The 24,952-nt window shown below is 34.4% G+C and overlaps 4 protein-coding genes across 5 annotated transcripts in view; 3 read left to right on the forward strand and 1 right to left on the reverse strand.

Moving 5' to 3' along the window:
* The window catches only part of LOC109051025 (eukaryotic translation initiation factor 3 subunit J-A-like), a 4,339-nt gene extending 3,986 nt beyond the window's left edge, over positions 1-353 (forward strand). The window contains exon 9 of the mRNA XM_042715637.1: positions 1-353. This exon is cut by the window's left edge and continues 778 nt beyond it. The gene's annotated coding sequence lies outside the window, so the exon portion shown is untranslated.
* A 1,615-nt stretch (positions 354-1,968) lies between these two features.
* On the forward strand, positions 1,969-4,361 carry LOC122135619 (cysteine-rich motor neuron 1 protein-like). 2 transcript variants are annotated; one of them, XM_042715639.1, is made up of 4 exons: positions 1,969-2,416; positions 3,501-3,588; positions 3,666-3,881; positions 4,119-4,361. In XM_042715639.1, exons 1-4 carry the CDS (start codon positions 2,083-2,085, stop codon positions 4,189-4,191), a joined length of 711 nt encoding a protein of 236 aa, XP_042571573.1. In that variant the 5' UTR covers positions 1,969-2,082; the 3' UTR covers positions 4,192-4,361. The 2 variants fall into 2 exon arrangements, with proteins under 2 accessions (XP_042571573.1, XP_042571574.1); XM_042715640.1 differs by having other exon boundaries at positions 1,974-2,416; positions 3,666-3,864; positions 4,119-4,357.
* Positions 4,362-5,077: 716 nt separating this feature from the next.
* LOC109068006 (poly (ADP-ribose) polymerase family, member 16) lies at positions 5,078-12,037 on the reverse strand. The gene is made up of 7 exons (XM_042715638.1): positions 11,897-12,037; positions 9,420-9,616; positions 9,191-9,328; positions 7,870-8,088; positions 7,475-7,646; positions 6,869-7,013; positions 5,078-5,835 (listed from the first exon to the last, which is right to left on the reverse strand). Exons 2-7 carry the CDS (start codon positions 9,606-9,608, stop codon positions 5,700-5,702), a joined length of 999 nt encoding a protein of 332 aa, XP_042571572.1. The 5' UTR covers positions 9,609-9,616; positions 11,897-12,037; the 3' UTR covers positions 5,078-5,699.
* A 2,895-nt stretch (positions 12,038-14,932) lies between these two features.
* Positions 14,933-23,848, forward strand: LOC109068003 (secretory carrier-associated membrane protein 5). Its single transcript, XM_042715641.1, has 7 exons — positions 14,933-15,202; positions 16,695-16,750; positions 16,952-17,071; positions 17,734-17,890; positions 18,320-18,421; positions 18,884-19,001; positions 20,301-23,848. Exons 2-7 carry the CDS (start codon positions 16,744-16,746, stop codon positions 20,487-20,489), a joined length of 693 nt encoding a protein of 230 aa, XP_042571575.1. The 5' UTR covers positions 14,933-15,202; positions 16,695-16,743; the 3' UTR covers positions 20,490-23,848.
* Positions 23,849-24,952: the final 1,104 nt, after the last annotated feature.

Below are 24,952 nucleotides of genomic sequence, written 5' to 3' on the forward strand. Positions count from 1 at the left end.
AAAAGTATCACTCTAAATGAACCGTTTTGAAGATACATTGCAGTGTTATTAGCATTACCTCAATTTTTGCAGAGCGAAATGCACGAATATTTACAAATATAAGATGTTTTCAATGCAGCACATTATGCAGTTACTCATTTGACCTCAACCATGCCAGCAATGAATGAGTGTGATCTGCTAATGTGAAAGGGACTGAACGTTGACATAGGGTCTTTTCAGGTGTCGTTTGGCTTTCCATTTTTTTTGACAACTTACAGTGATAGACATGCTTCTAAGAGACTTATGATCAGTGAAGCCGATGATAGGACTCTGTTTTATAAAGATCTAATTTAATAAAAGTTGCTTAAAATCCATTGTTTGTCTTTTTTGCGTCTTATGTTGTCTTTTTATCTTAGCTGAGGAATGGATCATGTGGTAACTGACAGAATGGAATGCTGTTGATCAGACTTAAAACGATAGTTCACCCAAAAATTAAAACTAATCATTTAGTCACCCTCATGTTGCCTCAAACCTGTATGAGTTTTTTTTTGAGAACAAAAGGTATTTTAAAAGTTGGTAACCGAACAGTTGACAGTAACCATTGACTTCCACTAAATGTTTTTCTATACTATTGAATTCAATGGCTACTGTCAACTTGAGGGTGAGTAAATAATAGAATTTTTCGATTTTTGGGAAAATTCAAAAATGTTTTTTAAAATGTGTTATTGATCTTATTGTGAATAATTTATCCATATATATAGATATATATATATATATATATCTTTTTTTTACTCAAGACTTAAAGGGATATTCGACCCCAAAATGAGAATGTTGTCATTAATCACTTACCCCCATGTCGTAAAGCTTCGTTCGTCTTTGGAACACAATTTAAGATATTTTGGATGAAAACCGGGAGGCCTGTGACTGTCCCATAGGTGTGGAGTATCTCTTTAAACAGATTTCTTTTTTTACCTTAGAATACTCTTTTGTGGCTCAAAATCCAATCAACATCCGAAAAATAGAATCAAAGCCCCTCCCCACCTTACTTTTTTCATTATCCATTACCCTCAGATATGCGTCACAATATGGAATAAAAGATCAGTGGCTACTAATGCGACTTCCGTTAAGTCCAAATAAGTGTTTGACCATGTTTTAGAGCCTTAATTTGACATTGAAGAATTTTTTTTCTTCGTTACAATATTAGGACAGTTTGACAAACACCCTGACATGACTTTTAAAAAAAAATTTCAAAATGAATTTAAATGAAGAAATTAAAAACATTCTCATCAGAAGGTATGTGTGTAAGCCTTTTATGTATGTATTTTTTAATAAATGTATGCATCAGGACAAAAAAAAAAAGAGGAGTCATTTCATTGACTTTTATTCTTTGCAAGAATTTATTACTGATAAATCACTGACAAGACTAGGAATTTGTATTAAGAAAGTAAATAGGGTCATCTTTATTGTACTTTGGATTAATTTAACCAGAAAAAACAACAAATAATGTAAAAAAAAAAAAACAAACATTAGAAATTGCATTTATGCAAAATTATATCTTCTAATAATTTTATCTACAGTAGATGTTTATTAAGTATAAATCGGTCAAGGGTATGACCTTTGAGACTGTTTGAAGAACCGTTCTGTTCTGAAAACTGTACGTCAGACTGCAAGCGGCGTTTTATTGCTTACCAGCTTATGAAAAAGTCGCACACAGGTCTTCTCAGATAACCTGCCAATGTCCTAATCTTGTCCTTGTTGCTCGTGGCCGATTATCTCAATCACACCGTGAATTGCACCCACTGCTATTGGTCACGTGACCTGTGCACAAAGGGTCCAGTCTTCTTTGCTTGGTCCAACTTATTGGTTTTCAGACAAAAAGAAAACAACAGAGTGATTGTAAAGATAAGACTTGGGGATAATTAACAGCAAATCCAGACTCAACAAACGTAACACTTCATCATCCATTGGTTGTGTAGAAGGGAGGAGGGTTTGTTGGTGTGAAGTTGAATGATTTCTTTGAGTATGTGTGGTTGTAAAATGTGGTCTCGCTTGTGAGGACCATTATATAAAAGGCGACCCATCTCAGTAATGTGAAGTGCAACCATGAGTCCATGCGTCTTTTCAATCTTGGTGATTTTGTGGCCGGTAATGGCTGTGGAGCTGTCCACCTTGGAGGGCCAGCAGATTCTCCAAGCCTTGCACTGTCCGCCCTGTGAACGCATCCATTGTTCCCCTCGTCAAGCGCTGAAGCTCCAGTGTCAGGGTGGAATCGCCACTGGGATCTGCGGTTGTTGTCCAGCCTGTGCCAAACTTGCGGGAGAGAGCTGTGGAGGCACCTGGGATTACCTGGGGAAATGCGATGAAGGGCTGGTTTGCATTTACCCAGAAGAAACTGATGGAAAACCAGAGGCAGAACGCAAGGGAACCTGCAAATCAGGTACCACTGACGCTGGAAATGTCAAGTTCATCTGTCTAGATGTTACGTAGAATCCTGCAAGTCTACGCTCTTAAACATACAGTAATGGTTCTGTGGTTCCATGAAGAACCTTGGAATCTTTCTATTGCACAAAAGGTTATTTATAGTGGAAAAGGGTTCTTTAGAAAATGTTCTTCACACTAAGAAAAAAAAAGTTTTTTTTTAAAGAACTGATCACTGAAAGGGTCTTTGAGGAACCAAAAATGGTTGGAATCTTTATTTTTAAGAGTGTAAAGTGCAAATTCGGTTTTTGAATTCAGGGTTCACATGATCTTGAAAAAACATGGAAATATCAGGAAATACCCGGTTTGAAAAGTCATGGAAATGAATAAAATTTTCAAGAAAAATCATGAAGATTTCTCTTGCAAATTTCTGAATTCAATATTTAATTGAATTGAATCAAAAATGGCCTTTTTTATTGTATTAGACCCCCCCAACCCCTCCGTTTTTTGCGCTTTGTTAAAATGCTTCAAGTCATGAATGAGTGAAACAGTCTTAGAAATATGTTAATAAAAAATAATACTTTTTAATGATTCATTTGAATATATAACACAACAGGGGTTTTCAAACTGGAGTCCAGGAACCCACCGCAGAGCCGCAAAGCGGTTGCTTGAGTGTCTGCTGAAAATTTCAGAATTAAACATTTTTACTAAACATTCTCTTTCCATCTAAAAGTTTGAAAAACCCTGTGGAACAATCTATTCATGCAAAGCATGCACCTGCTTATGGATTAACTTTACGTTCATGTTCACACTCTTAAAAATGGCACCATCAAGGTTAATCTAATTTATTAACTGTGAAAAGAGATACGGCAGTCAGGGATTCCTTTGATCTCAGAGCACTTTCCCATAAAAGCAAAGCTCTGATTGTTCTTATCTAGACGGTGATGAAATCCCCAATCTTTCCCGAAAAACTGCATCCGTATTGTAACGGGATTCCATCAATTTTATTGTCTGTTTTTTTTTTCCTTTGAGCAGCAGAACAGTATTTCAAAATAAATTGTATTATTTGGCACTTTTGACTTTGGATTTATATTTCCAAACAGTGCTGGAGGTTCTCAAAGCCGACACTTGCAGACCTGAGTGCACACGGGAGTTCTGCAAGGCAAATCCCAATGAAATATGCTCAGCCAGGTAAGTTCTGCTTAAAGTCTTGAGTTTTGATTAATCTGTTCCAGTGTCTCTGATGAATGACCGCTTCTCGGCTGCAGGTCTGTATCGCTGGAGAAGCGTGAGTGTGGAGGTCACTGCCAGCACACAACCTGCTCCAGCTGCTTGGTTCTCGAACCTCCATCTTGTCCTCAGTCTTGTTCTCCAACAGATCACGTGTGTCTGCATCGCTTCGGCAGGTGTGTGCGAGGACACCTAACCCAAGAAAAACAACCACCCATCTGCAACCAGAACCTACAGGTGCATTTCATTCCTGGGTTAGGCTTCATCCTTCTTTTATGACATAAATACGAAATCTATTTCTGCTTATTTATGCGTTGGTTAAAATATGGTTTCTTTTAATTACAACAAAATGCTTTGATTGAACTGAGTTCATAGTAATGATAAATTCACTTAAATCTGAAACTTAATTTATACATTTAACTATTTCATATCAATCCATCTATATCTATATATATACACATTATAATTTAATATATATATTCTTTCAACAGAATAACTCTGAGGGATTCTTTGTGTGTTTGGCCCCTACCTGTCCAACTGCAGCCAACTGATTCTACATTTTAAGAGGAATCCAAATAATGTAATCCAGTTGTAAAATGTAGCATAAAAGGCAGCTATTTTTAATAATGCATTTCATTACTATTTAAAAAAAAAAAAATGAATGCTGTGAAATTACTTGCATTATTCTTGTACAGCTTTTGTTTTACAATCTAAAACAGTGTTTTTGTCATTAAAACATGTTAAAACTGCATTTCCATGGCTACCAATAATATTTTTTTGTCATAATCATGTCAGTTTTTTAAATGATGTATTCTAATATTTGTATGTGAGAATGTTAAATGAATAAAACTGTATTTTAATTTCAGAGATCTCATATATATAGAGAGAACACCGTAAACATGTCAGCCAGAACAAAGCCCAGATTCATAATAGATCAATCTGTCCACGATTCGTTTGATGTCTGCCTCATATGAGACTGGATAAAGGAAGGAAATGGTTCATTCTGATAACGTGTTGGCATTAAATACTGTTTATAACATGCTTTCAAACATGTAACAAAAATGCACTTTTTTAATTTTTTAATATTGAAGAACTTTTTCTTAATTATACCAACGGTGATTTAAATATATGCATAAATGCATTTAACTTTATGCATGAAAGTAAGTTATTATATGGCCACCATGGCCAAATTAAAAATGTAAAAAATGTATTTCAAAATAGAGCTAATCAAGTGCACACAAATGAGTCTCCGCTTCTCAAGATGAAAAACACACCGCTTTTGTTATCAGACACATACACCTGCTTTTGTTTTTACGACTGATAAAAACAATGGCCAGACAAAACGTTCAGCGCGCCAAGAGCCATAAACTTAAACAACAGCCAATATGTCACTCTTAAGTGAGATATTGCCTTAAGTGACATTTTCTGCCTTAAGAAACACAATGTAACATTGCTGCATTTATTTATTTAAATAATTTCACAATTCAGATCCTCTGGATTATTCAAATAAAAGACATTTATGCGATATCAAGACTAATTTTCATTACAGTTTTAAAGATACTGACCACCATAGCATGGGCTTCTGCATAGTTGACTTGATCTAGACACAGTACGGTAGTCTAAGAACATGTGAACTTCTATATTTGCCCCAAAACTGAAAAATATCCACTATAAAAGCACACTGATCTCCCTACATGATTATTTTTAATATAAGCAGCAATTTTGCCAATGTCTAGGTTGAAAAGGCAGGTTAGGACAGTGCTTTGTCTTTACCATTTGGTAGCTAATGTAGTGATCCCATCATTCAAAAAGTAAAAACAGGCTACATGCTAGCATGTAACATTCTTGGTGCTCGGCAGCATCTGCACGAGCAAAATGCTCTACCTCTGACAGATGCACAGTGTTTATGCAAATCTAAGTAATGTAAATAAAATAGCGTGTAAAAATCAAGGAATGTCATGTTGAGCCCGAAGAAAATCGTTCCTGAGTATATTTTTTCCCTCTTTCATGATAGTCTTTGTGAGTAAAAGGCACTTTAGACGTGAGCGTTTATGTGATGTGTGCGGTCAGGGTCACCGGAACATTCTGTGCCAGAACGACTGAAAAGCAGACGAGTTGAAGGCACCGATGAATATGAGGAGCAGGAGATACAGGCCCATCATGATGGCAAAATGATGTCTGACGAGCCACGATGTCCCTTGAGCGTGTCTGGAATCAGAACAGATCATCATTTTATACAGCAAGTTAGAAAAACAAATAAAAAACATGAACATTCTGCCTCAGGCCATCCAAGATGTATATGAGGTTGTTTCTTCATCTGAACAGATTTGGAGAAATCTATCATTACATCACTTGCTCATCAATGGATGCTCTGCAGTGAATGTGTGCCGTCAGAATGAGAGTCCAAACAACTGATAAAAACATCACAAGTAATCCACACCACTCCAGTCCAACAATTACAGTCTTGTATAAATGAAAAGCTTGCATTTCTAATCCATCAAGATTATGGTTTTAAGTTAAAAACGTCTTGATGGATTAGAAACGCAAGCTTTTCATTTCACAAGACTGTAATTGTTGGACTGGAGTGGTGTGGATTACTTGTGATGTTTTTATCAGCTGTTTGGACTCTCATTCTGACGGCACCCATTCACTGCAGAGCATCCACTGGTGAGCATGTAACGGAATGATATATTTCTCCAAATCTGTTTAGATGAAGAAACAAAATCATCTACACCTTGGATTGCATGAGGGTGTGTAATTTTAAGCAAATTTTCATTTTTGGATGAACTATGCACTATTCCTTTAATGACAATTGGGTTATAAAATTATGACCATAAAAGTATCCTAAAAGTAGCCCATGTCACTAAAATGCTACATTCCAAGTTTTTTGAAGTCATATGATAGCTATGTGTGAGAAACAGATGCATGTTTAAACTGTTATTCACTGAAAATCCGGATACATCCATCCACGATTCATTCTTTCGAGTCGGAGCTTTTCAGTGAATCAGTTGATAAAGCTATGCACCCTTTTTAAAGTTTTAGTCTCTTATTCACTGTACCTGTATGGAAAAGTGTGACTGGTACATTACTCAAAACACAGAAAACAGCATGTTGACAGAACTGAGTGAACTTATTTATTTTTAAGCGTTTTGAATTATGAAAGTACTACAAAGAAAGTCATGACATCAGTTGAAACGCAACAATCGGGTAAATAAGGATGCCGACGTGACTCCGGTCTCACCGTGATCGGTAGCGTCTCTGAGAATACACCAGCAGGTACTTCACTCTCAGAAGCTCGTTGTTGGTCACCACAAAGTATTTCTCGGGCACCTCACCACCTTCACTGTTCCTGGCCCTCAGACGCTTACGGTCAATGCTCTCAGAGTCTGAAACACACACAACAACAGATGAATTTAGATGTCTGCTGCGATGGGATCTTACTGGATGGTGATTTTACACAAAATTGGAATAAAAAAAATCAAATAAATGTTTGTTAATTTTTATTTTGTTGAAAATGATGTAGCATATTACTGTTGGAAAGATTGTTGCACACAATGAACACATCAAAAGCTTAATTTACACTAACTTTTTTTTTTTTTTAAAGAAATTAACACTTTCACCAAGCAAAGAAGAATTTAAACTGATCCATATTGGAGTAATGATGCTGAGAATTCAGCTATGCATCTAAAGAATAAATTACATTAACAGTTCTTTTAAATTGTAATAATATTTCACAATATTACTGTTTTTACCACAATTTTAATCAAATAAATGCAGCTCTGGAGAGCATAAGAGACTTCTGTTAACAATCACAATATTGTATACAGCTGGTCACCTGACACATTACCTTTCTTCTTCACCTGACACTTCACGTCAGGATGATCGATGATTTCACACAAGGCAACACAGCTGATCAAAGGCCCAAGAACGCTTTCCCTCCATCCGTTACCGTGGGGACTGTAAAGGATGGCCATGCTGAGGTCGCTGGTCAGGTATGTGCCCTCCCCAAACAGTGAGGTCTGAAATCTCAAAACATAACCAAAGATAAGTGGCTTACATCATTTTTAATTACAGTGTAACTGCTGATAACACTGGAGTTATAATTATCATTTTCACACATATCATCTAAACATGAACTGATAAGGGATAGTCAAACACGTCTGTCAGAGCGCGTTATTTGCAGTCCTCTATAACAATCAAAGGCATCCAAAGCAGGTCTCCACCAGCACAGCACGTTCTGACCTTATTGAGATGGCAGTGTAAGCCGTTGTGTATGATGGAGTGGAAGTTCTCCAGTCTGCTGCCGTGGAATGCATAGATGAGCTCTCGTCCAGCCCGCGTCCGCTCGAACTTGGTGTTGAGCACATCACAGTACTGCAGTTCAAAGACGAAGTCTGGAGCCGGAGCTGGAGCCGGAGCCGAAATGCCTTCGCTTTGAGTCAGCTGGCTGAGTCTGGCAAACTAATGGAGGAAGATTAAACACAAGTGAACTAAGAGACATCCAAATTAAATAGACTGTGGGTTGTCTAAATGACTGGCACAGAATACCAAAACCAAATGATTTACATGGTATTCTGTTCTTTTAACATTCTGTTTTTAAGTTATTCTGCCAATGCAATGAAATATCACACTAAAATGAATCTTATAAGTCTTATTAGTGAATTATAAAAATAGAGTGCTTCTAGTGTGGATCCATCCCCAAACAAATTATTCTTATGAGAAGGTTCTTTTAGTGAATCAAAAACATACAGTGGTGTTGTCTGAATTAATGATTCAGTTTTTATTTGTGAACCAGAAACACTTGGCGCTACTATTGTTGCTCCATACTTAATCAAATGATTCTTATGGATCAGCTCTTTTTAGTGAATCAAAACCATTAAGCATCACCAGTGCAGACCGAACTAAAGACACTTATGAACCGTTCTTTTTTGAGAATAATAAACACAGAGAACAAACTGTGACGCTCTATCCCTAAACGTATGATTCTTATGAGTTGGTTCTTTTAAGTGAATCACAAACATAAGAGTGCTATAAGTGTTAATCCAGTAGTGAATCAGAACCACAGAGTGAGACCAGTGTAGTCCAAACGAATGATTATTATGAACCGGTTTTATTTATTTATTTATTCTTGTTCTTGAATCAGAAACACAGAGCATAACGAGTGTTGCTCCACCCCTGAAAGAATGATTCTTATGAGCTGATTACTTTCAGTGAATCATAAACAAAAAGTGCTTGTTTTGATGCACCCCGAACAAATGACTCTTAAGAACCAATTCTTTTTAGTGAATCACATACAGAGAGTGCTTCTTGTGTTGCTCCATCCATGAACAAATGGGCAGCTGGTTCTTTAGCATCGTTTGAACTTATGGCTCTTCGAACATTCTCTCTTTAGTTTCCTTGTAATAAGTGGAATAATTAAATTAATTATGTTTCTATATTATTTCAGACTGAAATCATTAAATAAAACGGCATTGCTTTTGCATTTCTTTGTATTACAATAACTTTTTATAGAATCATTAAGAGGAATCTGAATCAGATTCATCTAAATGAAGTTTAGCAATACCTCCTCTTTCTGCAGGGCCTTTACAGCAAAACTCTTGGAGGAGAGAACCCAGTGCACAAGAGCCAGATGACGATCTCCATCACCATGTCCCAGACGCACCAGATCTCTCACGTTAGGCAAAGTATCCACATCCTTTTGCTGTGAGGAACACAGTAGAATCAAAACTATAAAAGATGTCTGTTTTGGAAGGCTAACAACATGGAGAGCTCTATTTCTGCAAACGTCTTACCAGCTCCTCAAAGTCCTTGACCTCTCCTGTAAGGTAGCGAGGAGGAAAGGGTCTGAGGGCTGAATCGCGTTTGTAGCTCTGGACGGCGGCTACGAAGAGGCTGCAGCGCAGATCCGCTGCTACAGGGTCTCGATGCAGACAGGAGCAAACCAGCTCTCTGACCGCAGCTGTCGGGAGAGGCGGCTGCATTCCCAACACTAAAACAAACACAGCAGATATATCATAAATAATAGACAATAAGAAATGATTTTCATTAATGCTAAATATGTACATGTGTGATGTCATAGTATAGATATATATCTATATATATATATGTATAGTACAGGTCAAAAGTTTGGAAACATTACTATTTTTAATGTTTTTAAAAGAAGTTTCTTCTGCTCATCAAGCCTGCATTTATTTGATCAAAAATACAGAAAAAAATGTAATATTGTGATATATTATTACAATTGAAAATAATTGTTTTTTAAATGTATTATACTTTAAATTATCATTTATTTCTGTGATGCAAAGCTGAATTTTTTAGGATCATTATCACATGATCCTTTAGAAATCATTCTAATATGATGATTCATTATCAAAGTTGGAAACAGTTCTGCTGCTTAATATTTTTTCAGAACATGTGATACTTTTTTTAGGATACTTTGATGAATAAAAAGTAAAAAAAAAAAAAAAAAAAAAAAAGCTATGTTTTTAAAAATATAAATATTTTGTAATAACAATATACACTGCTGGTCTGTAATTTGGGGTCAGTATAGAATTTTTTTTCTTTTTTTAAATAAAATCAATACTTTTGTTCAGCAAGGATGTGTTAAGCTGATAAAAAGTGATAGTAAAGAAAATATATTATTAGAATATATATAATATTATTAGAATTTTTTTTTATTTTGAATAAATGCAGTTCTTTTTAACCTTTTATTCATCAAATATATCAAACAGCAGAACTGTTTCCAACACTCATAATAAATCAGAATATTAGAATGATTTCTAAATGATCATGTGATAGACTGGATGTTACATGTGACACTGAAGGCCTGGAGTAATGATGCTGAAAATTAAGCTTTGCATCACAAGAATAAATTTTTTTTTTTTTTTAAAGTATATTCAAATAGAAAACTATTATTTTAAGGTTGTAATAATATTTCACAATATTACTGTTTTTTTCTGTATTTTTGATCAAATAAATGCAGGCTTGATGAGCAAAGAGACTTCTTTCAAAAACATTAAAAATAGTAATGTTTCCAAACTTTTGACCTGTACTGTATATATATAAATATTATTTTATATTTATTATACTATAATAATAATAATTTGAAAACTCATTATATATAAATCATATTTTATATTTTTTACTATATATATTTATATATTATTTAATACTTATATATTATAATAATAAGTGATGTTCATTAATGTAAAACATGTAGAATGTGAGTCTAGTAGCATACAAAATATAGCATAGGCCTATATATATACAATATATGTAGTGTCACTGTATATACACAGTGCACATATATATATATATATATTTTACACACACAATACACACACACACACACACACAAAATACACACATAATTTTACATTTATTTTATATATGGTACAAATGTAATCGTTATATTATATATTATATTTATAAATCAATTATACTATTTTTATTTTACATTTTTATATATACATAATATTTATATTATACATTGAATATATATATTATTTCATTATATTTAACATTTATATATATATATATATATATATATAGTGAGAGAGATTATAATACTATATATTATCATTATGACATGTATTTCATTTATAAATTAAATACAATATAACAATATTTCCATTAAATTAGTTTGTTTACTTACCATCTTCTTGTTAACTAAGGTGCTTAAATAATTCATATAATACAATACATTTATTATTTCTAAAATAGTATATACTTTATAATATATTAAAGCTAGATTTACAATAATAAACAAAAAACATTTGCCTTAAGTAAACAAAGGAAAAGAATCCGAGGACTTTTTTATTTAAAAGATTTAAATAAAGGCAGGATTAAGGATGATAAAAGTTTATTTTTAGTGGACTTTGGCGCATGATTTCAGTAGATTGAACTTAAATTTATGAAAAACATTGAATAACCTGTTTTTATTGAGACTGATAGCTTTGCTGCAGATTAATTGCTAACAAGGTTAATATCAGCTAGCGAAACCCAACCAGTAATATAAACTCACTCATCATTGGCTCTAAGTCTTGTAACGCTTCAGTATTTGGCTGTTTTAGTGTAACAGTCGGTTTGTTCAGCTCTGCTGGGTTTGTTTACATGTTAAGCACGTTAGCTGGTTAGCTTAGCTACCGTCTCACTGAAGAAACTCACTCAAGCTTCAGCACACAAACGATTTAAAAGCAGAGTACTCATCAATCTACTTGTCTTTACAATATACATTATCAAATATTTGGCAAGCATTCATGTATTTTACCTTATGCGCCTGAAGCTCAGGCATCTGACAGTCACCGGAAGCTAAACGTGTCCAGCTGCTGCTGCGCATGCGCCTGATAGCACCAGCAGAGCGCGCCATACACTGGACACGAGGACTGACGCCTGAACTGCTCAAAAGTGGGGCACTGATTCATGAAGCACCAAACACATTCTCTGTTTTTTTTTGTGATGCCACCTACTTCCTAAATATAAATATCGTCAAACAATATTTAATGTAATTTCTATGTGAAAATGATTAACACGTGTATTGTTTTACTACTTTATCTAAATCGATCTACCTGTCTGTGTTTTTCTTTTGCTATCAAGAAAGTGATACTTGAGATGATGGGAGAAGCATTTTAGGTCAAGCGTTGTGTTACCAAAGGTGTCTGAGTGCTGTTGTTCTCATTTCGCTGTAAAGTTACAGAGCACTTAATATTATTGCCAGAAGAACTGTAGAGATCAATTATGTATGAAAAAAAATCAGGTCAGTGTTTTGCTGAGGGATCGACTTCAGAAAAAGAGGCAGAAGAATCTATCTATCTATCTATCTATCTATCTATCTATCTATCTATCTATCTATCTATCTATCTATCTATCTTAGTGCTGTCAAATGATTAATTGCATCCAAAATAAGTTTTTGTTTACATAATATATATGTGTATACTGTGTATATTTATTATTTATATAGATACAAACACGTGCATGTATTTGTTTAAGAAAAATATGTTGTTTATATATTAAATATATTTATATATAATATAAAATATAAGAATATGAATATATAAATGTATAAACATGTAAATATTTTCTAAATATATTCTGTATGTGTGTGTATAAATATACACAATACACATACTGTACAAGTATAATGTAAACAAAAACCTTTATTTTGGATGTGATTAATCATTTGACAGTCCTTTTATATATACACATACTATTATATTTTATTTATTTTACTTTATATATATATATATATATATATATATATATGTAAAATATTGAGAGAAATATACAATATAATATCATATACACAAAAAAACAACATACTACAAAGAAATACAATTTACTTAAATTAAATTAAAAACAATATAATAAATAAAATTTAATGTATATTTAATTCAAATTCCAAATAAAAAAAACAAATAAATTCAAGTAAACTAAATCAAAGAAAAAATTATCAAGTATACTTTGAAAAATGGCCTGTAACTGTCTTATTTAGGATATGTATTCCCATTATTTCCTCTGTAATATTTTATTTATATACATATAACTACAAATTCCTGGTCAAGTTGTAAGCTTCTCTATAGCTAAGCAAGAAATGTTCTTCTTGTTTTTTTTGTTTTTGTTTCCTTTTTCGGGATATGTATTCCCATTATTTCCTCCTAATGTATGTGTCTGATACTCCCCTAGCATGTATGTTATGAACTATATGTGAATTCCCATTATTTCCTCCTAATGTATGTGTCTGATACTCCCCTAGCATGTATGTTATGAACTATATGTGATAAGTGTAAATATTACACTGTAAAATGATTTTTTTGCAAGAAATAAATAACACAGGTATTACATCAAAATCTTGATGTTTTTTAAAAGATGTGTGCTTCAGTACCGTGGAGAGCGGCCTCGCGGCGTTTGAGGTTAGTGGGGAGAGCAGGGGCGAAAGTACCATTTTTTCAGAAAAACCATAATTTTAAAAGATAATGTTGTAGACCAGAGATATATTTTTGCTGTGGCCAGTACTCAGAAGTGTGGTCTATCAATACCAGGTGGTATTTGAAGAAATGTAGAAAGACTTCAGTATAAGTTCACTTTGAACATAAGTTGCACATTGTTACTTTCGACCCCCGACAGTTGGGACGAAAGTAACACACAGGTGGGTCAAAAGTAACACAACAATATAAGCTAGATTTTTTACTCTTATTTTTATTAAGTATACCTGACTATGATCTTGTTAATATGTAACTGCAAACATATTTCTTCCTTTCCTTATTTTTGCAAAAAAAAAAAAAAAAATTACAGTTACATTTCATATTTTCATTTTCAATTTAAGTTTCATCAAATGTCTCAAAAAATCCGACTGTACAAACTGAATTGTTTAAAAATATTTTTTTATTGGGCAATTTTAATTTATTTTTATTAAAAAAAAACATTAAACAAAATGAACAATATAAAATGTAATTACATTAGAAATAATATAAATTCTAAACATAATGTAACAGTAGGCCTTTCATGTTTCCATCCAGTTGTTTTTATGCATACATTCATGTGCATTAAAACATCTGGAAACACTGCAAATTCTAGGTGGAGGTGTAAAAGCTAAGGTATGGCTAAAACCTAAATATAACTAAGGTAAATGCGACGTAGCAGCTGCCCAGAGAGTGATGTTCCTCTATGTCAAGAAAAACGCCCTCTCATAAACAATCTGGATAAAAACCAGATCTCTGTCTGTCTTTCTGACCCTCAATCAGACATATTCTTTTGGTATAATATGACATAAAAGCATTTTTAATAATTGATGCAAGACACTGAAATGTACAGTATAGCAGGCACTGGAACAAAATATATACTTATTGTCACTGTAGCGGGACAAAAGTAAACATTGTTTACTTTTCGTCCCGACAGAAACTCCTGAAATTTAAACCTGATTTACTTTTATACTGAAAAACTCTGAAAATGCAAACTTTAGGATGTGTTAAAGCACTAAATAACCTGTAGATTGATCATTACTGTGACACATGAAACAAGAAAAACAACACAACTAATTTAAAAAAAAATTACCGCTTCAATAATTTACTTTTTGTACTCGAAAACACAGCTTTACGGACCTAACTGCGGGAAACGATGACGAAATCACGTGATATTTCTTAGCTACAAGGGTTGCGTACTGAACATGCCAGTACCGTGGAGAGCGGCCTCGCGGCGTTTGAGGTTAGTGAGAGTGAAGGAACAAACAAAACACAATACAACACACTCACCCCTCGCGGCGTTTGAGGTTAGTGAGAGTGAAGGAATGAAGTATCGCGAGTCCAGCGGCCTCACGAGCTGATGTATTCAGCATCACACACTCACAACACAATACAACACACTCATCCCTCGCGGAACGGATGCTCGTCGCCGCGCCTGCGTGTTTAGGAGTGCCGTGACGTGACTGTTTTCACTCCCATATTCCCAATATCGCCTCATAGGCATAACGGATTTGGAAAACATCACCATCACAAGTGCATCGATCAGTGTATGGAAAGTGGTTTATTAGATGCGAGAGGGCACGTGCATCGGCAACATTCTTGGGTGAACGCGCGAGAAGGTAAGGGGAAAGGTTTTCACCCGTGCTTTTCACTCTCTCACCCGTGTTTTTCACATTTATGCAGTCAGATCAGATGTATGTCTTACATGCACGAAAAATTAGAAATTCGTGCGATCTTAGCTTGCACTGTTGAATAAAACGCCTCCCCGTTCAGCACCATCTTTTCGCTTGAAGGGCGCTCTGCTCTGCTCGACCTCGATCCGCTCTGAAGTGAGGCAAATGTTTTTGCTTAATATTCTATTGCTTTTGTTTTCTCCTTCAAGTCTTGCGTTCTATAATGATATCTAACATTTGAATGAATGAATGGAATATAACGTTATGGCTATATCTATGTACCACTCCGGCGACGTGCCCTTCACGTTCCAACCGTGTTTGTCTAGATCCGAGCGAGAAAAACCGGTTCAACCAAGCAATCGGTTGATAATAATCGCTACGAATAAATGGTTGATAATAATCGCTATGAATATATGGTTGATAATAATCGCTGCGAATAAACGCTACATTTTAAATAATTGGTTAAAAGTGTAGTCGCTACGAATAAACGTTTGTGAATATTCGCTACACACGGTTAATAATAATCGCCAGCAAACGACTCGTTAAATATTCGAATTGTTCGAATCATTCTTCATTCTATTAACTCTAATCGTGTCGTCTCGACAGATGCATATGGTCAAGTAATGGATGATTCAGTTACCAGGCCTCATAAACCTGTATCATTTATTAATTTCGAGGAGCAAATGAGAAGTAATGGTTATAACAATCCACAGTTACAGTATGACAATCACTATTTTTCATGTTTAAAAAAATATTCCTATATTACTCAGAATTTAGCAATATTACATTTTTTAGCGTCATGCAAACGCTTTAATCTGATTGTCATAAAAACATTAAAACAGTGTTTTATAAAAATGTTGGATTTGGAATATTAATCTGGAATTTATGGAATTGTCAAAGTGAATTAATGTATTATGTGAATGTAAAAAAATAAAGCTATATTCAGGCCAGTTTGGGAATTTCTTGTGGGAAATAGTTGTAAGAGTTGTTAGCTTTGGATTTATAAATTCATTTTTGTGATAAACATTACCTGAAGATATTTTTACCTTTTGTTCTACGAACACAAAGTAATACTTTGATTTTTGAAGCCGCTGTTTAAAAAAAAAAAATATTACTAACAAGTCGTAGTATTATCAGAATATTAATCATTCTGAAAATAATGTCCTTGTCAGTGTTGCAGGCTGCTTTTAAGGTTTATAAGTGTCAAGTTTGTAATACTGAATAAGGAATCATTTCCTTTATTAGGGATGCTGGATCTAGTGCTAAGTTGTGTTTACTCAAGTTATTTTATTGTTACCAGGCCGTTTTACTAGCCAAAGGCAAGCTTCCCTTTCACATTGGAATATATTGGATAATGAGGTTATAACCTCTCATAGCCTATTATGAGCACTCCTTACAGTGTTTCATTGGAGTGTGTGTATTTGTTGTGTTTTTACAGGTCTCTAAATATTAAAGTTTGACGTTGGTGATCTGAAAAAAGAATCTCCATGGCAGGTGAGAGCGTATAACTTTCTTAAACCAAACTGAATTGTTAACACATTCCATGGTACTATGGTACAGTACCATGGTACCATTACAGTACCATGGTATTTGAATGGTACTGTAAGGTATTTCAAAGAATGGCATACCTTATGATATGTTTTATTAGTTTTGTTGGTAAACCAGGATTTTAATTTGTGTTTTTTTCCCCCACAGAAAACAATTTCCCTCCTCTTCCACGGTTCATTCCACTGAAACCATGTTTTTACCAAGACTTCAACGAGATCCCAGACCACCAGCGTACAATGTGCAAACGACTCTATTACCTGTGGATATGTACGTTGATAAAAAATATTTCAGCACTTATGTATATTTTTGTGATATTCCCAGTGCATGTAATTTTATGTTCATTGTGGTGTCTGCACTGAGTAGATTGCAATCATGTGGCTTTATTTGCCATTACAATGTCACCTTTGTTTTCAGTGTAAACATTAAGAGAAACAGACACACAAAAACTTGTTGATCTGTCCATCCACAAGTAAAAATGTGGGGTGTCATATTACTCTTGTGTTATTGTCCAGCTTACTATGCTATATTGAGAATCACAAGCATTAGATTTGCTTTTGCAGTGTAGGATATTCACAGAATTCCTTTTATTTATTAGCACACTAATGGGAACTATTTTGAAATGGGAGATGAGAAAGTAAGTGTTTGTTGAGATAAATGAATATTTGTATCTAAACTGAATTCTAGATTTGAGTTAGATTACTTAGCAATTCGATTTTAGTCATTGTATGTCATACATTGTTCACATGTTTTTGGTATCTGCCCTGTTCCAGTAGATGTAATAATTTCAGTTTTCCTTGTAATGTATCCACCTACTACATCATATTATGACACAAATACAATATTTACATATAGATGATATTTAGACATTAATTATAACGAAATTAAATTAGTTTTTTAATGAAATTCTTTAAATTTTTTCCCCCTCACAGTGAATAGTGCCACCCTAGCAGTGAACCTGATTGGCTGTCTAGCATGGATGTGCGGAGGGGGCGGAGCAACCAATTTTGGGATGGCCATTCTGTGGCTGATACTGTTCACCCCATGCTCATACGTGTGCTGGTTTAGGCCCATCTACAAGGCCTTCAAGTGAGTTCAATTAATGTTGAGCTGTTGCTTCCGAGATGTTTTAAAATAGTCTTTGAGTTGTCAGATCCCCCAGATTGTCAGATCCTCCTGTCTGCCCTCTCATCACTGGGCATCACAGGGATTCCACTTCGCTGGTTTGAATCCTATCTCACTGGTAGGTCTTTCAGGATGGCTGGGGGAGGGGAGGTATCCAAAGCACATCAACTTGTCACTGGGGTTCCTCAGGGATCAGTTCTTGGACCCCTCCTCTTTTCCGTGTACACTACATCACTTGATGTATGTTTGTTTGCCTCTTTAAGAAAAATCGCTTTATGTATCCCCCAGTTGTAAGTCGTTTTGGATAAAAGCGTCTGCAAAATGACTAAATGTAAATGTTATGTAATCATGTCATAGTGCATAACCCTAATGCAGTTCCCTTTTTTTTCACAGGACGGACAGTTCTTTCAACTTCATGGCGTTCTTTTTTGTCTTCATGGCGCAAGTGGTGATTAGTATCATCCAGACTGTTGGAATCCCAGGATGGGGAGTGTGGTAAGAACTGCTCATAGTGTTTCAGAAATTAGATAGATAGATAGATAGATAGATAGATAGATAGATAGATAGATAGATAGATAGATAGATAGACCATTATGGTGGATTAAATAAATTACTCAACATGCTAGGTCAAAATAAACCACGGTTGGGTGTGTCCATATTTAACCCAGCAGGGGTCTGCAAAACAACCCAAACTAGGTTATTTTCAACCCAACAGTAGTGTAGATAGATACAGCAAATCTGGGTCAGTTCCAGTTTGAGTTACCCTATAGAAACTCAAATGACTCATATACTTTCTTGCGTCACATAATATTTTTAGCGCACATATATTATAGTCTGTTTAGATTATATTAGGATGTTATGTCATATTCTGAATTTATACAGTCTTTTCATGTAGTTTACTTTCTAACTACTATGTTAATGAGGAGAATGTGTCTTCTTTATGTGCTTGTATTACAGTGGCTGGCTGGCCACCATCACTTTTTTCAGCACTAATATTGGCTCTGCTGTTGTTATGCTGATTCCAACCATAATGTTCACTGCCGTGGCTGTTCTCTCGTTCATTGCGCTCACCAAGGTACCCGTTTCTGTTCCGCCATCATCTTTGTTTTGAATATACACAGGTCTCATGATATTTCCTGAAATTCAAGCAATTACTAATTTATGCTGAGGGTAATACCTTAATACTAACAATATTGTTTTTTTGTTGAATAATATTACAGTAGTCTCCTACTTCTTTTTTTTCCTGTACAGTTTTTTCCTGCAGAGTTTCTGAAGAGGGTCTTGCGCTCAGATTTACTAAAAAAAGTTTTAATTTTTTTTTTTTTTTTTTTTTAATTACTATCTGCAGTTTATTGATTATTTGTTGTGTAAAAATAATTACGGGCATATCAGCCACAATATGTAATTATAGCCAAGTTAGTAACAGTAATCGTTAACGATTATTGAAATTAATATAAATTTTTATACTGTACATTATAATGTTGTCATAAGTAATTTTGCTTTAAAACATTTATCAGTGTGTTTTTTGTTATTTTAGACAAAAATATTATAAAATCATGTTTTTGATTATTATTTTTTTTATTTCATTTATTTTTATTTAATATCCTCCATTTATCGGTTATTGGTTCTATAAAAATAATTATTGGCTTACGTATTGGCCACAATTTATAATCTTTAAAAACACTAATAATCTAATAACAGTAATGTTTAACAGTAATGGAAATTAATAACCATTTTTATACTGTACATTATAATGTTGTGATGCCCAAATTCACTTTAAAACATTTAAAACATTTGATTTTAGTGAGTGTTTTTATTATTATTTTAGACAAACATTATAGAATAATTGTTTTAATATCTGCCATTTATCAGTTATTGGATGTATGAAATTAATCATTGGCTTACATATCAGATACTATTTTTAATCTTTGAAAACACTAGTAACAGTAGACTCAAACAAGTGTCTTTAGATTATTATGGACAATTGTTGTTATTATTATTATTAAATATTTGCCATTTATTGGTTATTGGTTGTTGTTATTATTATTATTAAATATTTGCCATTTATTGGTTATTGGCTCTATGAAAATAATTACTGACCTACATTTTAAATATCCCTGTGTTTAATTTTATAGCTCTATCCTCTTAATGCTGACAATTATCTAATTTTTTTGGTCTATTTTTCTTAGGATTCCTGAGCAAAGTAGATTTATTTTTAGCAAAGTCAATAGTTAAATGAAAGCAAGTCTATTAAACATCAAATATATTCTGATTTTGTTAAACTGGATAAATTACTTGTAGCCTGGTTAGAACACCTGATCTCCTGAGCTATAAAAGGTCAACTTTTGAGCAATAAAATTGTCTTCTGTCTCAGGTTCACAACTTGTACCGTGGCAGCGGGGGCAGCATGAGCAAGGCTCAGGAAGAATGGACCACCGGCGCTTGGAAGAACCCTCACGTCCAACAGGCAGCACAGCAGGCAGCTATGGGGGCTGCACAGGGGGCCGTGCAGGGTCAACAGTACTCGGCCGCCCCAACCTACAACTACGACGAGCCAATGTAGATCCTTATTAGCCACAATGGGGGGAGGGGACAGAAACAGGGTATTTGGAGGGGGTTCCAGAGGGATAAAGTCAGTGGTTGAAACGGGGGAAGGGAGAAAGGAAAGATAAAAGACGATTCAAATTCAAACAAGTTTCCACCAGTACAACAAAAGATAAGCTTTTTCTTAAACTGTTTTACAAGTGTGTGATAGTTTAAGAAGTTGCTTTCGTTATTTAAAATACCAAGCCCTTAATAGGAAAATATCAGTCTTGCCATGTGGTATTACGGCAGATTTAATGAACAGTTAGTGTTTCTCCACTTATCGTGTTTCAAACATGGCTGAACTAGAACACCAGTAAGGAAACATTCCAAAGCTCACTATGTTTCTATAGTAACTAGATTCTCAAATTCGTCTGTGTGGTAGTTGAAAGCCAGTTCTATGTTTTGTTGGCTGTTAGTATTCAAGAACACATTTCGACTATTTAGCAAATACATCTTTACTCTCACGTCTTACAAATAAACGTACGTTTTATGCACAAATAGAAGAAATTATCAGCTTTTGGAAGTAAATTGACTGGCATTTACTTGATCTTGCAGTTGAAAAAGTATAAACCCAGTTAACAGGGAACGTTCTGAGAACTTTGGCAATGTTCTCTCAAAGTTATCAAGAAACGTTCATTCAATGTTCGTTCACAGTTATCTGGGCTTTAATAATTTTCTCAAATGTTAGCACAATGTTATTCATACACCAATCATGGAACGTTTTTCTTCTGAAACGTTTTATTTGGACATTCGTTTAAGTTTTTTTTTTTTTTTTTTAAATATTACAACTGTTCAGGGAACACATTCCCATAATGTTTGCAAAATGTTCCGTTTTGTATAACTAAGAAATGTTTTTTAAAACATTTAAAAAAAACTGTACATTTTGAACGTTTAGAGAACATTCAGAAATAACGTTTTCACAACTTAATGGGAACGTTAGCAAAACGTTCTTAGAACATATTTTTGTTAGCTGGGAAGTTTATAAACGTTACATTGTTTCTTTTGAGCACTTAACATCAAGTGCAAGTACAAAGAAAGTTTGTTTTCATTTTCTGTGAAGGTACGAGGAAAGCCATATGCTTACGTTATTTTAGTTGTTACGTATTTTCGTTTGTGTTAAAGATTGTTGACGTTTTAGTGAATGCAGTTGTTTATTAACATTGTTTTCTTTACCTCAGGATTTAATCGTCTCATTTTACTGCTGATGTACTGTAGCTGAGGTTCGGCTAACGAAATCGATTGGACGAAATATTTGTACATGTACATGTTGTACGTTTGTACATTAGTTGATTTAAACGCTCTCGAATAGACTAAGTATTTAATCTGCTCTTAGCTACAGACTTGTTATATATTACAATCCATTATTATCTGAATCTGCGATGAAGGCTGATATCTTGATGTTCTCACGGTCACAGAAATCGTATCTGTTGGTTTGCGTATAATCTCAGATTGAATTTCAGTAATTTCTGTAAAATATGGCTTCTGGGTGAGCATATTATGAGTTAATATTGTCTCAAATACAATATATGGTATCATATTAGTTATTAATTACTATCATAGTGATGATATGTAGTCCTTCGCATCTCCCCAAACAAAGTCATGTCCATGTCTAACAATTTTTCTTGACATTTTCTGAAAATATTTTCTCAATTATGCATCGACAAGCCATTTCTGTGTGAAATTCCTGAATTACAGATATCTAGAGATTATTTAAACTCTTTCGGACCTGAAAATTGTGGATTTGTAATATACAGTAGAGAATTTATTTATATTTGTTGTTCCAATTCAACGGGATTCACAGTCTGAGGAGCTGGTTAGTGATGAATAGATGCTTGACTGTGAAAGTGGGTCATAGTTATATGAAAATAAAGTATGAAATAGTTTAAAATAATAGTGTACAGTATATGTAATATGTAATCTCAGTGTCTCTATTAAGGCTTGTAAAATACTTTCAGGAACTGTGAAGCATCAATACGCCCATGTGTGATACTATTCATGTATGTTTGGGGAGTTTTCTATGTGCTTTTTTGTTTCTGTAAAGGTCTTTTTGTTGAAATTTCGATAATGTGCGTATTTGGATGTTTTGAACGTGGCTTGTTCCACAATGTGATGTTTAGTACACTATTGTGAGGCTTGGTAAGACAGAACTTCCTGTGCAAAGCTTTGGCTGAGGTTTCATCCCTAACTCACACCCATAGAGTCCTCTTGTGCCCTCTAGTGGACTGGATGTATGAAATTTACCTGTTTGTTTTCTGGCAGAAAACATTGACAGAAGCAATATCGATATCTGTCATGCATGATCTGATCACATCAACAAGTGTGAATGTTATATTTCAGCCGCACCAGCAAAAGCTAAGGTCACTGTCCTTTCCAAGACCCGCCATGTTTTTTTGTGCCCTGATCTTCATATCCCAAAAGTAGATAAAACCTTGTTCATACTGTAAAGTTAAATGAGTGGAAAGATGCCAGTAGAGTAACAGATAGTTGTCTTTGTATAGTAAGTTGTGTGGTGCTTGGTAAATTTGTGAATTGAACCAAACCTTGTGCCATGTGTACAAAGGCACTCTACTCTGTATGTGTGTAGATGTTAATTATTTTGTCAAGTCTTAAGTGGAATGTATCGTTTACTTGAAGACAAGAACTACTGTCCAGTACATTTTACAGGTTTCCATTTTTATTTACATATCTCTTTTTTTTCTTGGTTTATAAGGGTCAAACATTTCAATTACTTTGTACTAATATCAATTTAGCCATGTTTTCCCTCAGCTACTATATTTAGTGTACTTAATTTGTATTTAATGCAATGTAAACCTTAACATGTTTCTTGAGAAAAGCTATACTTCAAAATCAATCAATCATGCAAACATGAAGTTCAATAGTTGTGATTTCTAAAAGTGGTTGTTTTTGACGTTTGAGATGAATTGTTTTTTGGTTCATTTTGTATTACTTTTATATTATTTTGTCTCTCCCTGAGGCCTGGTTTCACAGACGGGGCTTAGGTTAAACCTGGATTAGGCAATAGTTCAATTAGGACATTTAAGTATATTTTATAAACATGCCTTAGAAAAAAAACTACTGGCGTGCATCTTGAGACAAATCAATAGTACAAACATGTTTTAAGATTTGTCAGTGAAAGTTTCTTACAGTTAAAACAGATCACACATGCATTTTAGTCTGGGACTAGGCTTAAGCCTTGTCTGTGAAACCTGGGGATAATGTTGCATTCTGTGTCCAAGTCCATTCAGGGTCATGAAACTTTAATAGTCTACTAAAACTAAAATCAAAAACATTTACTCATGTTATAAAAAAAATTAATAAAAACACAGTGGAGATCAAGTTTAGAGAACAATTTATGAACACTTTATTTTTCAGAAATAATGTAATCTTCATTGTTCAAAATTTGAAGAAATTTTAGTTGTGGATATACCATTTCAATAGAACAGTGCTTTACAAAATCACCAAGGCATTTCAACAAAAAACACTTTATTTAGTGGAAAACACAGCGATCAAAATGAGAGAACAGTAATGATTGTGGCACAAAAAGATGATTACAACTAAAATTTCTGAAGGTTTCAACTGTCAAAAATTAGTAGGAATTGTAGAGGCCCCTGCTTTGAATGCCTTCAGCACATCTGCGGCCACAGGACGTCACTAGTCTCTCACTGCTCTTGTGTGATCCTGGTTCACTCTTCTTCCATAGTTTGGTAACTGTAATGGGTTTCTTAGCCATAACTTTGTCACCTAGGATTTTCAGTTGGGTTTAGAGGAGGACTCTGGGCCAGCCATTTCATTATTTCAACATTTTCAGCTTCAAGGAAATGCTTTCCCTGTTTGGCAGAGTGACGGGGCATTTTTCTGCATGATAAATTAAACTTGCTTTCATCACTATAGTGAACTTTGGACCAGTTCTCCTCTCTCCACACAACATGCTCCTCAGCAAAGGTGAGCCTAGTCTTTTGATTCTTTCTGCTGATGAGAGGCTTGGTCACTGAAGAGCATGCTTTCAGTCTCACTTCTCTTAAACATGCCGAGACAGATCCTTACCCTGTTCAGCATGATACTGGTGAGCAATACCAGTTGCAGTGTTGAACCGATTCCCCATTGAGAGTCTCTTGCATTTGTCTTTTGTAGATGACTAGCCTTTTTGGGGAGACTTGAATGAATTAGTGTCATTGTAAAGCTGCTATTTTGAGAAATCAGATTTGGAATGACCAGCTTCTCTTGCAGTGGCTGAAAGGGTCATTCCTTTGGCCTTCATCTGGGGGGTATTCCAGAAAGCAGGTTATGTGACATAACCGGGTATGTTTAAGAGTAAGTAAGTGGATAACCTCAACTTTCGGTTCCAAAAATGGAGGTAACTTTCAGGGTATGTTAGTAGTCATAGCAACTCACTCTCTGAACTTAACCTTAACCGGACCAGGTTATGTTCCAGGGTTAGTT

The sequence above is a fragment of the Cyprinus carpio genome, chromosome A25 (assembly GCF_018340385.1).
Source record: "Cyprinus carpio isolate SPL01 chromosome A25, ASM1834038v1, whole genome shotgun sequence".
Taxonomy (NCBI): Eukaryota; Metazoa; Chordata; class Actinopteri; order Cypriniformes; family Cyprinidae; genus Cyprinus; species Cyprinus carpio.